This window comes from Babylonia areolata, chromosome 34, assembly GCF_041734735.1.
Source record: "Babylonia areolata isolate BAREFJ2019XMU chromosome 34, ASM4173473v1, whole genome shotgun sequence".
NCBI classification, from domain to species: domain Eukaryota; kingdom Metazoa; phylum Mollusca; class Gastropoda; order Neogastropoda; family Buccinidae; genus Babylonia; species Babylonia areolata.
Window position 1 is genome coordinate 2,117,221 of NC_134909.1, and position 17,148 is coordinate 2,134,368.

The 17,148-nt window shown below is 41.2% G+C and overlaps 1 protein-coding gene across 4 annotated transcripts in view; it reads left to right on the top strand.

Moving 5' to 3' along the window:
* Positions 1 to 17,148, top strand: part of LOC143277304 (uncharacterized) — a 153,194-nt gene that overhangs the window by 111,586 nt on the left and 24,460 nt on the right. For all 4 annotated transcript variants that reach the window (XR_013053722.1, XM_076582080.1, XM_076582082.1 and 1 more), the window contains exon 15: positions 13,425 to 13,524. Coding sequence is in view for 3 of the 4 variants with exons in the window: in XM_076582080.1 (XP_076438195.1) it covers positions 13,425 to 13,524 (100 nt within the window). In the remaining variant the exon portion in view is untranslated. The remainder of the gene's footprint in view (positions 1 to 13,424; positions 13,525 to 17,148) is intronic.

Here is a 17,148-nt window from a genome sequence, read left to right on the forward strand (position 1 = left end):
ATACTCCTCCCTCTCTGTCTCCTACCTCTGTGATCACATTCATACTCCTCCCTCTCTCTCCTACCTCTGTGATCACATTCATACTTCTCCCTCTCTCTCCTACCTCTGTGATCACATTCATACTCCTCCCTCTCTCTCTCCTACCTCTGTGATCACATTCATACTTCTCCCTCTCTCTCCTACCTCTGTGATCACATTCATACTCCTCCCTCTCTCTCCTACCTCTGTAATCACATTCATACTTCTCCCTCTCTCTCTCTTACCTCTGTGATCACATTCATACTTCTCCCTCTCTCTCCTACCTCTGTGATCACATTCATACTCCTCCCTCTCTCTCCTACCTCTATGATCACATTCATACTTCTCCCTCTCTCTCTCCTACCTCTGTGATCACATTCATACTCCCCCCTCTCTCTCTCCTACCTCTGTGATCACATTCATACTCCCCCCTCTCTCTCTCCTACCTCTGTGATCACATTTATACTCCTCCCTCTCTCTCTCCTACCTCTGTGATGACATTTATACTTCTCCCTCTCTCTCTCCTACCTCTGTGATCACATTCATACTCCTCCCTCTCTCTCCTACCTCTGTGATCACATTCATACTCCTCCCTCTCCTACCTCTCTGATCACATTCATACTTCTCCCTCTCTCTCCTACCTCTCTGATCACATTCATACTTCTCCCTCTCTCTCCTACCTCTATGATCACAGTCATACTCTGCCTCTCTCTCTCTCCCTCTCTCTCTCTCCTACCTCTCTGATCACAGTCATACTCTGCCTCTCTCTCTCCCTCTCTCTGTCTCTCTTTCTCTCTCTCTCTCTCTCTCTCTCTCTCCCTCCCTCTCTCTCCTACCTCTATGATCACAGTCATACTCTGCCTCTCTCTCTCTCTCTCCTACCTCTATGATCACAGTCATACTCTGCCCCTCTCTCTCTCTCTCCTACCTCTATAATCACAGTCATACTCTGCCTCTCTCTCTCTCCCTCTCTCTCTCTCTCCTACCTCTATGATCACAGTCATACTCTGCCTCTCTCTCTCTCCCTCTCTCTCTCTCTCCTACCTCTATGATCACAGTCATACTCTGCCGCTCTCTCTCTCCCTCTCTCTCTCTCTCCTACCTCTATGATCACAGTCATACTCTGCCTCTCTCTCTCTCTCCTACCTCTATGATCACAGTCATACTCTGCCTCTCTCTCTCTCCCTCTCTCTCTCTCCTACCTCTGATCACAGTCATACTCTGCCTCTCTCTCTCTCTCTCTCTCTCTCTCTCCCCTACCTCTGATCACATTCATACTCCTGCCCCCCTCTCCCTCTCTCTGCTACCTCTCTGATCACATTCATACTCCTGCCCCCCTCTCCCTCTCTCTGCTACCTCTATGATCACATTCATACTCCTGCCCCCCTCTCCCTCTCTCTGCTACCTCTATGATCACAGTCATACTCTGCCTCTCTCTCTCCCTCTCTCTCTCTCTCTCTCTCTCTCTCTCTCTCTCTCTCTCTCTCTCTCCTACCTCTATGATCACAGTCATACTCTGCCTCTCTCTCTCTCTCTCCTACCTCTATGATCACAGTCATACTCCTGCCTCTCTCTCTCTCTCTCCTACCTCTATGATCACAGTCATACTCCTGCCTCTCTCTCTCTCTCTCCTACCTCTATGATCACAGTCATACTCTGCCTCTCTCTCTCTCTCTCCTACCTCAATGATCACAGTCATACTCTGCCTCTCTCTCTCTCTCTCCTACCTCAATGATCACAGTCATACTCCTGCCTCTCTCTCTCTCTCTCCTACCTCTATGATCACAGTCATACTCTGCCTCTCTGTCTCTCTCTCCTACCTCTATGATCACAGTCATACTCTGCCTCTCTCTCTCTCTCTCCTACCTCTATGATCACAGTCATACTCCTGCCTCTCTCTCTCTCTCTCCTACCTCTATGATCACAGTCATACTCCTGCCTCTCTCTCTCTCTCTCTCTCTCTCTCTCTCTCCTACCTCTATGATCACAGTTATACTCCTGCCTCTCTCTCTCTCTCTCTCTCTCTCTCTCTCTCTCTCTCCTACCTCTGTGATCACAGTCATACTCCTGCCTCTCTCTCTCTCTCTCTCTCCTCTCTCTCTCTCCTACCTCTGTGATCACAGTCATACTCCTGCCCCCCTCTCTCTCTCTCTCTCTCTCCTACCTCTCTGATCACAGTCACACTCCTGCCTCTCTCCCTCCCCCCCCTCTCTCTCTGATCACAGTCATACTCCTGCCCCCCTCCCTCCTCTCCTCCCCCCACCCCCCTCAGCCTCACCAGTCTATTTATGTTGTGGAAATAGGGGTCATTGGAAAGAATATCTTAGAATGGTGTGATTTTTCTAGGTTTTTATATGAAAGGGAACATATTTGTACAGAGAGATACATTATGAATATAAAAATATATCTATGGAGAAATGTGTATGTATATTTATTAAGATTGATCAAAGATTTTGTTTGTTTATTTGCCGTTTGTTTGTTTTTTGTTTCTGTCATAGACTTTCCAGAATTTTGTTTGAAAGTCTGTGTGTGTTCGAATTTGTCAGGTTATTTTATCCAGAGTTGTGAAATGCTTCAGCAGGAGTATGAATGTGATCAGAGGTAGGGGAGAGGGAGAGAGAGAGAGAGAGAGACAGAGAGAGAGAGAGAGAGAGAGAGGGAGAGAGAGAGAGAGAGAGACAGAGAGAGAGAGAGAGAGAGAGAGAGAGACAGAGAGAGAGAGAGAGAGAGGGAGAGAGAGAGGCAGAGTATGACTGTGATCAGAGGTAGGAGAGAGAGAGAGGGAGAGAGAGAGAGGCAGAGTATGACTGTGATCATAGAGGTAGGAGAGAGAGAGAGAGGGGCAGAGTATGACTGTGATCATAGAGGTAGGAGAGAGAGAGAGAGGCAGAGTATGACTGTGATCATAGAGGTAGGAGAGAGAGAGAGAGGGAGAGAGAGAGAGGCAGAGTATGACTGTGATCATAGAGGTAGGAGAGAGAGAGAGAGGGAGAGAGAGAGAGGCAGAGTATGACTGTGATCATAGAGGTAGGAGACATAAACAGTCCATTAAAACTGTATGGCCATTTAATTTTTTTATATATTTTTTAAAGTACTCTGTGTAGTTCAGATTGGTATAAACAGTTTTTTTTTTAATATTGAAATGAGTATCAGCAGATTTTCTTGTATTGAAATTGTTTTTTGAATTTATTCTAAAGAGTTGAACTCGATATGTGAATCTTTTTTTTTAATCTCTTTTCTTTTCTTTTCTTTTTCTTTTTAGTTGAGATTGGCATAAAAAGTTTTTTGAAACTAGTATAAACCTTTTTTTTTTTTTTTTTTTTTAAAGTGTTTAAATTGATACAGCCAGTCTTTTCAATGTTGAAATTGGTATATATGCAAAGGGGGGGGGGGGGGGGGGGAGGGATAGTGTTGAAATTATTAGAAGCTACTTATATGATGTTGAAATTGGTATAAGCAGGGATTATGTTTGTTTGTTTGTTTGGTGTTGAAATTGATATAAACAGTGGGTTTTTTTTTTAAATGGTGAAATTAGTATATGCATTTTTGAAGTAGTTATTACATATATCAATTTAAAAAAAATAATTTCTTGAATTAATTATTGTATGTTAAATTTTTTTTCTTTTAGTAAATGTCTGTACATCCAGTTTTTAGTGTTAGAAATGGTATCAACATGATATATTTGGTACGGGCCGTTTTTGAAGTGACTTACCGTTGTCTGACGTGTCGACGTGGGCATGTGTGTGTGTGCTGTTGGAGCATGACTAAGGCCTGTTATTGATAGCTGCCATGTGGAAGTGGTGGTGTTGAACGGAGCATGAATTGTCTCCCCTACCCCCCAGCCCCCCCTTTCAAGGGGCGTCACTGTTGCATGTGTGTTGACTTTGCTGCACTGGTGTTTCTGTAGTGGTCACCCCTGATGTAATAAACCGAGCTGTGTACGGAGATTTTGGAGTGATCAGTGTGTGTGTGGTTGTTTGCGCAGGTGTTGACTGCCTAGATGGGTAGAGTAGATACAAGATTGACTTTTTCTTTTTTTCTATTCAAGTTTCTCTGGAGTCTGTGTGTGTGTGTTCAGTTGAATGTTTTTTTACATTGTATGACTTTTGTTGAATGTGTGTGTGTGTGTGTGTGTGTGTGTGTGTAAGAATGTGATCATGCATATATATAAAGATGAGTGTATGTGTGTATGTGTGTGTGTGTGTGTGTGTGTTCTTGCTTATAGGTACCTATGTGTTTAATGCGTGCATGTCTGCAATCCGTTTCTTTGGAATTCAGGAGGGCGTGGGGTGGGGTGGGGGAAGGGTTGGATAGAGGTTGCGATCTTTTCCTTCTTATCACTCATGTATGGCGTTCTTTCTGTATACCTCACTGTCTCACTCTGTCTCTCTGCCCATCTCTCGTTCACTGGTGCATGCGTGCACACACACACACACACACACACACACTCACTCACACATGCACACACACACACACACACACACACACACTCACTCATGCACACACACACACACACACACACACACACACACACACAGAGCATGAACAGTGTCCCTCTGTTCTGGAAATTCCTTGCTTGAAATATCCTTTCTATCGCTCTCTTTCTGTCTGGCGTTGTTCCTTTCTTACTGCCGTCTCCTGTCTGGCATTGTTCCTTTCTTACTGTCCTGTCTGGCGTTGTTCCTTTCTTACTGTCGTCTCCTGTCTGGCGTTGTTCCTTTCTTACTGTCGTCTCCTGTCTGGCGTTGTTCCTTTCTTACTGCCCTGTCTGGCGTTGTTCCTTTCTTACTGTCGTCTCCTGTCTGGCGTTGTTCCTTTCTTACTGTCGTCTCCTGTCTGGCGTTGTTCCTTTCTTACTGTCCTGTCTGGCGTTGTTCCTTTCTTACTGTCCTGTCTGGCGTTGTTCCTTTCTTACTGTCGTCTCCTGTCTGGCGTTGTTCCTTTCTTACTGTCGTCTCCTGTCTGACATTGTTCCTTTCTTACTGCCCTGTCTGGCATTGTTCCTTTCTTACTGTCCTGTCTGGCGTTGTTCCTTTCTTACTGCCCTGTCTGGCGTTGTTCCTTTCTTACTGTCGTCTCCTGTCTGGCATTGTTCCTTTCTTACTGTCCTGTCTGGCATTGTTCCTTTCTTACTGTCCTGTCTGGCATTGTTCCTTTCTTACTGTCCTGTCTGGCATTGTTCCTTTCTTACTGTCGTCTCCTGTCTGGCGTTGTTCCTTTCTTACTGCCCTGTCTGGCATTGTTCCTTTCTTACTGTCCTGTCTGGCGTTGTTCCTTTCTTACTGTCGTCTCCTGTCTGGCATTGTTCCTTTCTTACTGTCCTGTCTGGCATTGTTCCTTTCTTACTGTCCTGTCTGGCGTTGTTCCTTTCTTACTGTCGTCTCCTGTCTGGCATTGTTCCCTTCTTACTGTCCTGTCTGGCGTTGTTCCTTTCTTACTGTCCTGTCTGGCATTGTTCCTTTCTTACTGCCCTGTCTGGCATTGTTCCTTTCTTACTGTCCTGTCTGGCGTTGTTCCTTTCTTACTGTCGTCTCCTGTCTGGCGTTGTTCCTTTCTTACTGCCGTCTCCTGTCTGGCATTGTTCCTTTCTTACTGTCCTGTCTGGCATTGTTCCTTTCTTACTGTCCTGTCTGGCATTGTTCCTTTCTTACTGTCCTGTCTGGCGTTGTTCCTTTCTTACTGTCCTGTCTGGCATTGTTCCTTTCTTACTGTCCTGTCTGGCGTTGTTCCTTTCTTACTGTCGTCTCCTGTCTGGCATTGTTCCTTTCTTACTGTCCTGTCTGGCGTTGTTCCTTTCTTACTGTCGTCTCCTGTCTGGCGTTGTTCCTTTCTTACTGCCCTGTCTGGCGTTGTTCCTTTCTTACTGTCCTGTCTGGCGTTGTTCCTTTCTTACTGTCCTGTCTGGCGTTGTTCCTTTCTTACTGCCCTGTCTGGCGTTGTTCCTTTCTTACTGTCCTGTCTGGCATTGTTCCTTTCTTACTGTCCTGTCTGGCGTTGTTCCTTTCTTACTGTCGTCTCCTGTCTGGCATTGTTCCTTTCTTACTGTCCTGTCTGGCGTTGTTCCTTTCTTACTGTCGTCTCCTGTCTGGCATTGTTCCTTTCTTACTGTCGTCTCCTGTCTGGCGTTGTTCCTTTCTTACTGTCGTCTCCTGTCTGGCGTTGTTCCTTTCTTACTGTCCTGTCTGGCGTTGTTCCTTTCTTACTGTCGTCTCCTGTCTGGCATTGTTCCTTTCTTACTGTCCTGTCTGGCATTGTTCCTTTCTTACTGCCGTCTCCTGTCTGGCGTTGTTCCTTTCTTACTGTCGTCTCCTGTCTGGCGTTGTTCCTTTCTTACTGTCCTGTCTGGCGTTGTTCCTTTCTTACTGTCCTGTCTGGCGTTGTTCCTTTCTTACTGTCCTGTCTGGCATTGTTCCTTTCTTACTGTCATCTCCTGTCTGGCATTGTTCCTTTCTTACTGTCCTGTCTGGCATTGTTCCTTTCTTACTGTCATCTCCTGTCTTACTTTCTACTGTCCTGCTCCTCTCATCTATATCATTTCCACAAAGCTTTGAAAATATTTTGTTTTTCCAGATGTATGTTTTGTCTTACAATGTTGTATCTTTTTGGTGCTCAGTCAATGTAGGTCACCTGTTGGCAGTTTTTTGGTTTTGTGTGTCTTTTATTTGATATGATATTGTGTATTATACATAATTGTGTTTGTGTTCTGGTCAGGTTGGGTGGGGGCATAGGCATAGGTGGTGGGGAGGGCGGGGTTTTTTTTAATTTTATTTGTTTGTTTTTAATTCTGTGTTGTTGTTTTTTAAAATTATGTGAAGAAAAATTGAGGGACTGATCACTGTCAGCTGTATGTCCTGGGTTTGTATCCACCAACGCGACCGTACTTTTGCTGAATTTTTTTCTGTCCTTCCATGCACGCTGACACACAAGTTTCAGGTTTCGTTAAATTCTTTGAATCTATTCAGAGCACAGAGGATGCTAGTGACAGATGTTCAGAGCATAGAGCATGCCAGAGACAGACTTTTAAAGCCAGCATCACTTGAAATAAAAAGATCACGCAGCTAGATTCGCACACATTTGTTAGGATTATAAATCACACTCTTTTGCGCGCACACACACCCACACGCACACACCCTCACACACACACACACACGCACACACTCACACACACACAAACACACACACACACAGAGTGTAGAAATAACACACACAGTGTGGAAGCCAACACTGAGATGAGTTTTGGAAAAAAAGGTGGATTTGACTTTCCTGCGGCTTATGATGGTTTGTCTTTGGCGGCAAAGGATCCAGTGATTCCCATCATAAAGGTATTGCTTCTCTCTCTGCTAGAACTGACTTAGTGCTTATCTTTTAGCCTTTTTTGTCCGTGGAATTTTTATCACAATTTTTTCATCATTTCCATTGTTTTTGTCGTAGCATTAGTATTTTTGCTCCTCACGTCTTAATCTTAGTTTTTTTTTTATTTTACTTTCTTTTTTTTTTCTTTCTTTTTCTTTTTTGTATTTGCCGTCATTTTACTGTACAAGTGTAGAGTTTCATGCTGGTTTTGAAAAGTTGGAATTTTTTTTTTATGGCTGTGGGTAGTCACTTGGAAGGTAGACACTTTTCAATTTTAATTTTTTCTTTGAGCTTTTCTGTAGCATATGTGAATGCTTTGTCTTCTTGTGGAGCTGATTGTTTTCCAGCTTGTTTTATTTTATTGTATATTTTTATTGTAAAACATTTCTTTTGTTTGTATTGAGTTGAATTTAAAGATCATTTACTTTCTTTTGACAAGATTCTTTATCCCTTAAACTTCTTATTGCATGCTTTAATGCTGTCATTCAAGCTTTGTGTTAGAATACTAGGTAGCATTTCTTTCTTTGGCAGTATTTCTTTTTTTTTGACAGTATGTTCTGTCATCTAGTATGTGGGTGATTATCCTTTTCAGTTTGAAGTCTGTACATTTTTATATGCATGTGTGCGTGTGTTCATGTTTGTCAGAAACATCATGGTAGTTCAGTTAGTTATTTTTTCAGGAAAGCAGGTCCACAATACTATTTACAGTCAGTTTTGAAATTAATTACAGAGTTCAAAGGAATACAGAATACTTAATTTTTATAAATCACCAATGAAAGAATTGCACATGATGTATGTTGCAAATAGACTACTGTCTTATCTCAGATAAGAGAAAGTAATAAATATATGTTACATGTTACAAAGAGAAAACTGTATTTTCTCCAATAAGAGAAATATGGTATATGTTACAAACATAATACTCTGTTATCTCCAATAAGAGAAATTCGTTTGCTATATATATCACAAGAACAATATGGTACAGAAATCACAGTAATTCAATATGAATACATCAGAGACATCCAACATTTGAATACGTTAAAGTGTACATAAGGCTTTATGGGGAGTGATGGCCTAGAGGTAACGCGTCCGCCTATGCAGCAAGAGAATCGGAGCGCGCTGGTTCGAATCACGGCTCAGCCGCCGATATTTTCTCCCCCTCCACTAGGCCTTGAGTGGTGGTCTGGACGCTAGTCATTCGGATGAGACGATAAACCGAGGTCCCGTGTGCAGCATGCACTTAGCGCACGTAAAAGAACCCACAGCAACAAAAGGGTTGTTCCTGGCAAAATTCTGTAGAAAAATCCACTTCGATAGGAAAAACAAATAAAATTGCATGCAGGAAAAAATACCAAAAAATGGGTGGCGCTGTAGTGTAGCGATGCGCTGTCCCTGGGGAGAGCAGCCTGAATTTCACACAGAGAAATCTGTTGTGATAAAAAGAAATACAAATACAAAGACACCAGACGTTTAACTGCAGAGCCGTCATTAAGAAGGTGAAGCTTGCCAGTCTGTAGAAACATGATGCCGGCTTCAACAAAAAAGTGTTAAAAAAAGAACAAACCCCACCAAAAACAAAAAACAAACTAAAAGACCTTGCGATTCTCTCAGTGCATGATACTGGGTATTGCTTTTACTCACGGCGTTGAACAAGGAGGAGGAGGAATCTTGTTTAATGTCCATGTTATTGGGTATTGCTTTTACTCACGGCGTTGAACAAGGAGGAGGAGGAGGAATTTTGTTTAATGTCCCATCACACATATCGGTGATTGAAGACATTTTGTTAAAGTATTTATGAATACATTTGAGTATTATCAGTTAGAAGGGGTGGGAGATGTGAATGAATGGAGGGTTGGGGGAAACTGGGCAAATGAGGGTAAAAATGTGGGTGAAATTTGAAAAAAATATATCTAAATACAATTACAGGAAATTACTTGACTTCGTAAAAGAGAAGTTGTTAAACTGACAAGCGAAACAACTGATAATGAATGCAAAAAGTAAAAAATATCAATGTTCTCAGTCACTTGTGAAGACACACTTTTTTGTACACAAGGCTTCATCCAGCTACAGTAAAAAATCATATGCTTAATTGTCAGGTTACTAAAACATATGCACTTGACATTAGAACAATACTTGGTCGGTAATGAACAAAACATATTTGATATGTGTCTTACATTTAGTCGGGGGAAAAACTATAATGAAGTTTACTGTGCAAAACCACTTTAGATACCGCCCCCGACCACCCACCCCACACAAGAAAAAGATAGATTAAATAAAATTCATAAATATGATGCCTTTTCTAACATGTTATAGAGTCACCTACATATTCTCCAGACCCTTTCATGTAGATACAAATTAATTTGGTGGAAATGAAGTTGAAATGATTTTATGATTAAGCGGAAATTAAGTGGAAATCAATTTTGATGCAACTTTATTGATAAAGTAAAAATGATATGAGTTACCAAGGAGTAAGTATGACAAGAGCTTTACAATACTGAAAATGCCTTGAATTCAGTGTTATGGGGAAACAAAACATGTTTGGATATGAAAAACCATAATGATATATACATGGAACCAAGAAAAACAAATTTATGTTGTAAGTTGCTCTTTTTTTCTTCTTATATCTCAAAGTATGTTTACTTGCTTTCTGTGGAATATTACACACACTGTTTCTGAAAGTAGAGCTAAGGTTGACTTGTGTATACATTTCTTTCTGGTAACAACGTAAGTTTTTCTGGGTTTTTTTTTCTCTCATATTTTTGCTTTGGTGCTTATACATACAGCATGTGTACAGTTTTGTTTTATTCTACACAGGAATGTGCATGCTTATGCACACAGCAGGCTTGCTCCCACATGCATTTCAGGCAAGCATACAGAATATGTGATGTGTCTGTCGCACACATGTGCAGATAAATTTGCCAGTGCATGCAGTTAATGTGGTTCTCGTACACATATGTGTGATACATTTGCCAGTGCACGCAGTTAATGCGGTTCTCATACACATATGTGCAGATACATTTGCCAGTGCACACAGTTAATGTGGTTCTTGTACACACATGTGCGATACATTTGCCAATGCACGCAATTAATGCAGTTCTCATACACATCTGTGTGATACATTTGCCAGTGCACATAGTTAATGCGGTTCTCGTACACATCTGTGTGATACATTTGCCAGTGCACGCAGTTAATGTGGTTCTCATACACATGTGTGATACATTTGCCAGTGCACATAGTTAATGCGGTTCTCCTACACATATGTGCGATACATTTGCCAGTGCACGCAGTTAATGTGGTTCTCATACACATGTGTGATACATTTGCCAGTGCACACAGTTAATGTGGTTCTCATACACGTATGTGCGATAATTTGCCAGTGCATGCAGCTAATGTGGTTCTCGTACACATGTATGATACGTTTGCCAGTGCACACAGATAATGTGTTTCTCATACACATACGTGCGATAATTTGCCAGTGCACGCAGTTAATGTGGTTCTCGTACACATGGGCGATACATTTGCCAGTGCACACAGTTAATGCGGTTCTCATACGCATCAGCTTGCTTCACACAAATCAGTGTACACACACTCATGCTCTCCACTAACGTAATGTTTTTCTTTTGTGACTGAAAGTAAAGAACAATTTTGCTAGATTTGGTTGGCTGTTTTTGTTAATTAGTTTTTGTTTTTTAGATATATCTGTCATAAGATTTTCTTTCATTTTATTTTTTGTAATCGTCAAAGCAGTCAATTGTGTTGTTGTTGTTTTTGTTTTTTGGTTGTTTTTGTTTTTGTCTTTTGTTGGGTTTTTTTGCTGCAACTTATATGTTTTACACACTGTGTTCTATGTGTTTTTACGACTATTTTTGAAAATTTTATTTGACTGAAACTTTAGTGATTTTCTCATTTCTTTCTAGTTTTCATTTAAAGTAAGTTTTATCATGATTGGGAGTCTGTTTTTTGGGGTGCTTTTTGTCTTTTCTGTAGTGCTTGTGCTGCAAAGCTGGAGATTTAGTTTCTGCGACTTTTTTCAGACTTGCTTTTCAGATTTCTTTGTAGCGTTATGAGCAACAACAACAAAAAGAAAAAAAGGTTTAAGAAAACCTTTCTAAGATTTTTGTGTATTGCTATAGACAAGGTGCTTTTGGAAGCTGTGAGGAGAAAAAGCAGAATTGGGTCGGCCTTTTCTCGCTTATTACAATAGTGTTATTATTATTACAGTTTTTTTTTTTTTTATTCTGTGCAGATGATACAAAGTGTGTGTGTGTTGAGAGGTTTGAAAGCACCATATAAATGCGCTATTGTTGTTATTATTATTATGAGCAGACGATATAGCGTTTGTGCATGCTTTTGTGTCTGACTAATGTTATTGCAAAGCGCTTTTAGAGGTTTGAAAGAGCTGTGTAAATACATTATTATTATTATTATTTTGAAACGCAGATGACAGAGAGTTTGTGTGTGCTTCATGTCTAACTGATGGTATTGTAAAAGCACTTTTAGAGGTTTGAAAGCGCTGTATGAATACATTATTATTATTGTTATTATCATTATTATTATGAAACGCAGATGACAGAGAGTTTGTGTGTGCTTCGTGTCTAACTGATGGTATTGTAAAAGCACTTTTACAGGTTTGAAAGTACTGTATACGTGCGCTACTGTTATTATCACTTCGTTATTATTGTTTATGTTATTCTGTGCAGACAATATAGATTTTGCGTGTGCTTTGCGTCTAACTGATGTTATTGTGAAGCACTATGATAGGTTTGAAAGTACTGTATAAATGCACTGCTATTATTAGCATTTCATTATTATTGTTATTATAATTCTGTGCAGACTATATAGATTTTGTCTGTGCTTTGCGTCTAACTGATGTTGTGAAGCACTGTGAGAGCTTTGAAAGTACTGTATAAATGCACTATTATCATTATCATTATTGTTATTATTATTCTGTGCAGACGATATAGATTTTGTGGGTACTTTGCGTCTAACGGATGTTGTTGTAAGGCACTTTGAGAGGTTCAAAAGCACTGTTGGAATGCACTGTTGTAATTTTTATTGTTTTTTTATTCTGTGCAGACGACAAAGAGTTTGTGTGTGCTTAGCGTCGACTGAGATGTTGTTTTAAAGCACTTTGAGAGGTTTGAAATTGCTGTGTAAATGCACTGCTGTTGTCATCATCATCATTATTATTACTGTTGTTGTTTGTTGTGATGATGATGGTGATGACGACGATGTGTTTTGTGCAGACCATAGAGAGTTCCCCCCATAGAAGAGTTCCCTGACATCATTGTCATTATTATAATGATGATGATGATGATGACGATGATGATGATGATGACGATGGTGATGGTGATGATGATGATGATGATGATGACGATGGTGATGGTGATGATGACGATGATGATGATGTGTTTTGTGCAGAACATAGAGAGTTCCCCCACAGAAGAGTCCCCTGACATCATTGTCATTATTATAATGATGATGGTGATGATGACGATGATGATGGTGATGATGATGATGATGATGATGATGATGTGTTTTGTGCAGAACATAGAGAGTTCCCCCACAGAAGAGTTCCCTGACATCATTGATGGTGGTGATGATGATGATGATGATGATGATGACGACGATGTGTTTTGTGCAGACCATAGAGAGTTCCCCCACAGAAGAGTCCCCTGACATCATTGTCATTATTATAATGATGATGGTGATGATGACGATGATGATGGTGATGATGTTTTGTGCAGAACATAGAGAGTTCCCCCACAGAAGAGTTCCCTGACATCATTGTCATTATTATAATGATGGTGGTGATGATGATGATGATGATGATGATGACGACGATGATGATGATGACGATGATGATGATGATGATGACGACGATGTGTTTTGTGCAGACCATAGAGAGTTCCCCCATAGAAGAGTTCCCTGACATCATTGTCATTATTATAATGATGATGGTGATGATGATGATGATGATGATGACGATGATGATGATGATGACGATGATGATGATGACGATGATGATGATGATGACGATGATGTGTTTTGTGCAGACCATAGAGAGTTCCCCCACAGAAGAGTCCCCAGACAGCGCCCTGTCTTCACAGACGTCCCCAGAGAGACAGGCGGCACGAGGGGTGACACCAGAAACTGGTCAGTGCTTCGGGGTGTGGGGGAGGGGTGGGGTGGGGGGCCTGGGGGTATTCTGTGTCTGTGTACAGTCTTCTGCAAAGGACGTGATTTTTGTTTTCTCTTGTTAACTCACTCGGGACGACAAGTTTTCTCCCTTGCTTTTCCCCACAGACGGTCCATTTGTACGGGTTTGGAAAAAAATTACAAAAAATACAAAATACAGAGTAAGGAAATGAATCTTTCAGAACTGGTTTATTATGTGTTGGGCTATTACATGTTTAAAAAAACACATCAAATTTCTCATCTTATTTTTACAGTTTTGCCATTATGTAGAAAATAATGCCAATTTTCACCCCAAATCACCATACCCATGCTCGCTTTCTGCACTTTATTCACTTTCTTCTTCATCATCATCCACCTCTTCAATGTCTGACCCTTCATTTTGTAGCATTTCAAGTACTTCCGCAACACTAAAAAGTTGCCGTCGCTGCCTTGTTCGCTCCACAACATTTTAAGAAGATTCCGCTTTGCCAGCAGGCTGGCACATGAGCAGACGACCGGTCAGTGACTTTGTCAGCGCATGTGCGAGACAGGCCATGCATGACTGGCTGGCCAATCATGCCGTTCAGTTGTGGAGTGACCCAGAATAGAGCACTCTGCTTGGCTAATCACAAAATCAAGTGCACAGCGCGTGATGGAATTTTATTTTTGGAAAATGCTATTCCATTCCGTCGTCCGAAACCATATACATTTTATAGAATAGAATAAAATAGAATATGTCTATTACCAAGTGTACCGCGGTCACAAGGAATATTGTGGGGGGATAGTACATAACAAGGTACGAACAGAAATCGAAAATCACACACAAACACAGATACAGTAAAAATTAGGATACATACAAGTGCATATCAATGTAAAAACTTGTGCATACTCAGATATGCATGCACTGCACGCACGCACACACACACACACACACACACACACACACACACACACACACACACACACACACACACACACTCTTCAACAGAAGCCTCATATTACATGTGGATGGGGCTGATGACTAGATCTTCAGGTAGATGGTTGTTGATTGCACAATTCTAGTTATCATACTGGATTTGTTCGAGAGACAGGGCGTTGACTGCTTTCGGGAAAAAGCTATTGGCGCATTCCGTTGTCTGGAGAGAGTCAAGAAGTACTGGTACATTATATTTTGTTGTTGGTTTGTTTGTGTTTTTTTTCCCCCTTTTTTTTTTTCTCGTTGAGAAGTACATGATTTTTGGGGGTTTTTTTGTGTTGGTTTCTTGTTTTCTTAGGAAGTATGTGATGGTTTTCTTTTGTTCCAGATCTTTTTTTATTCCTTTGAATATTTTTTTTTTTTCCCATGCAAAGAACATGATGTTCGTTTTGTTTCAGATCTTTTCCTCTCTTGAAAACTAAAGTACATTACGTTTTTTTATTTGTTTCATATCTGATTCTTTGCCTGCAAAGAAAATGTTTTTGGTTTTTGTTTTTGTTGTTGTTTCTTATCTGATCCTTTCCCTGCAAAGTGTTTATTCTTGGTCTTTGTTGTCGTCGTTGTTGTTTTAGATCTTCCTTTCCATGCATAGTACATATTTTCAGTTTTTGTTGTTTTTGTTTTTTGAGCGTTTTTTTTTTCTTCTGTGAAATATATGATGATTTTTGGTTATACATCATTTTTTCCCTTGTGAGTTACAGGATGGTTTGATGTGTCAGGTCTACAGGATGGTTTTATGTGTCAGGTCTACAGGATGGTTTTATGTGTCAGGTCTACAGGATGGATGGTTTTATGTGTCAGGTCTGCAGGATGGATGGTTTTATGTGTCAGGTCTACAGGATGGGTGGTTTTATGTGTCAGGTCTACAGGATGGTTTTATGTGTCAGGTCTGCAGGATGGATGGTTTTATGTGTCAGGTCTGCAGGATGGGTGGTTTTATGTGTCAGGTCTGCAGGATGGGTGGTTTAATGTGTCAGGTCTACAGGATGGATGGTTTTATGTGTCAGGTCTGCAGGATGGATGGTTTTATGTGTCAGGTCTACAGGATGGGTGGTTTTATGTGTCAGGTCTGCAGGATGGATGGTTTTATGTGTCAGGTCTACAGGATGGATGGTTTTATGTGTCAGGTCTACAGGATGGTTTTATGTGTCAGGTCTACAGGATGGTTTAATGTGTCAGGTCTACAGGATGGATGGTTTTATGTGTCAGGTCTACAGGATGGTTTAATGTGTCAGGTCTACAGGATGGATGGTTTTATGTGTCAGGTCTACAGGATGGATGGTTTTATGTGTCAGGTCTGCAGGATGGCTTTATGTGTCAGGTCTACAGGATGGATGGTTTTATGTGTCAGGTCTACAGGATGGATGGTTTTATGTGTCAGGTCTGCAGGATGGTTTTATGTGTCAGGTCTACAGGATGGATGGTTTTATGTGTCAGGTCTGCAGGATGGGTGGTTTTATGTGTCAGGTCTACAGGATGGCTTTATGTGTCAGGTCTACAGGATGGTTTAATGTGTCAGGTCTACAGGATGGATGGTTTAATGTGTCAGGTCTACAGGATGGTTTTATGTGTCAGGTCTACAGGATGGTTTTATGTGTCAGGTCTACAGGATGGATGGTTTTATGTGTCAGGTCTGCAGGATGGATGGTTTTATGTGTCAGGTCTACAGGATGGTTTTATGTGTCAGGTCTGCAGGATGGATGGTTTTATGTGTCAGGTCTGCAGGATGGATGGTTTTATGTGTCAGGTCTACAGGATGGATGGTTTTATGTGTCAGGTCTGCAGGATGGATGGTTTTATGTGTCAGGTCTACAGGATGGGTGGTTTTATGTGTCAGGTCTGCAGGATGGATGGTTTTATGTGTCAGGTCTACAGGATGGATGGTTTTATGTGTCAGGTCTACAGGATGGTTTTATGTGTCAGGTCTACAGGATGGTTTAATGTGTCAGGTCTACAGGATGGATGGTTTTATGTGTCAGGTCTACAGGATGGTTTTATGTGTCAGGTCTACAGGATGGATGGTTTTATGTGTCAGGTCTACAGGATGGTTTTATGTGTCAGGTCTACAGGATGGTTTAATGTGTCAGGTCTACAGGATGGATGGTTTTATGTGTCAGGTCTACAGGATGGATGGTTTTATGTGTCAGGTCTACAGGATGGTTTTATGTGTCAGGTCTACAGGATGGATGGTTTTATGTGTCAGGTCTGCAGGATGGGTGGTTTTATGTGTCAGGTCTGCAGGATGGGTGGTTTTATGTGTCAGGTCTGCAGGATGGGTGGTTTTATGTGTCAGGTCTACAGGATGGATGGTTTTATGTGTCAGGTCTACAGGATGGTTTTATGTGTCAGGTCTACAGGATGGATGGTTTTATGTGTCAGGTCTGCAGGATGGTTTTATGTGTCAGGTCTACAGGATGGATGGTTTTATGTGTCAGGTCTGCAGGATGGGTGGTTTTATGTGTCAGGTCTACAGGATGGCTTTATGTGTCAGGTCTACAGGATGGTTTAATGTGTCAGGTCTACAGGATGGATGGTTTAATGTGTCAGGTCTACAGGATGGTTTTATGTGTCAGGTCTACAGGATGGATGGTTTTATGTGTCAGGTCTGCAGGATGGTTTTATGTGTC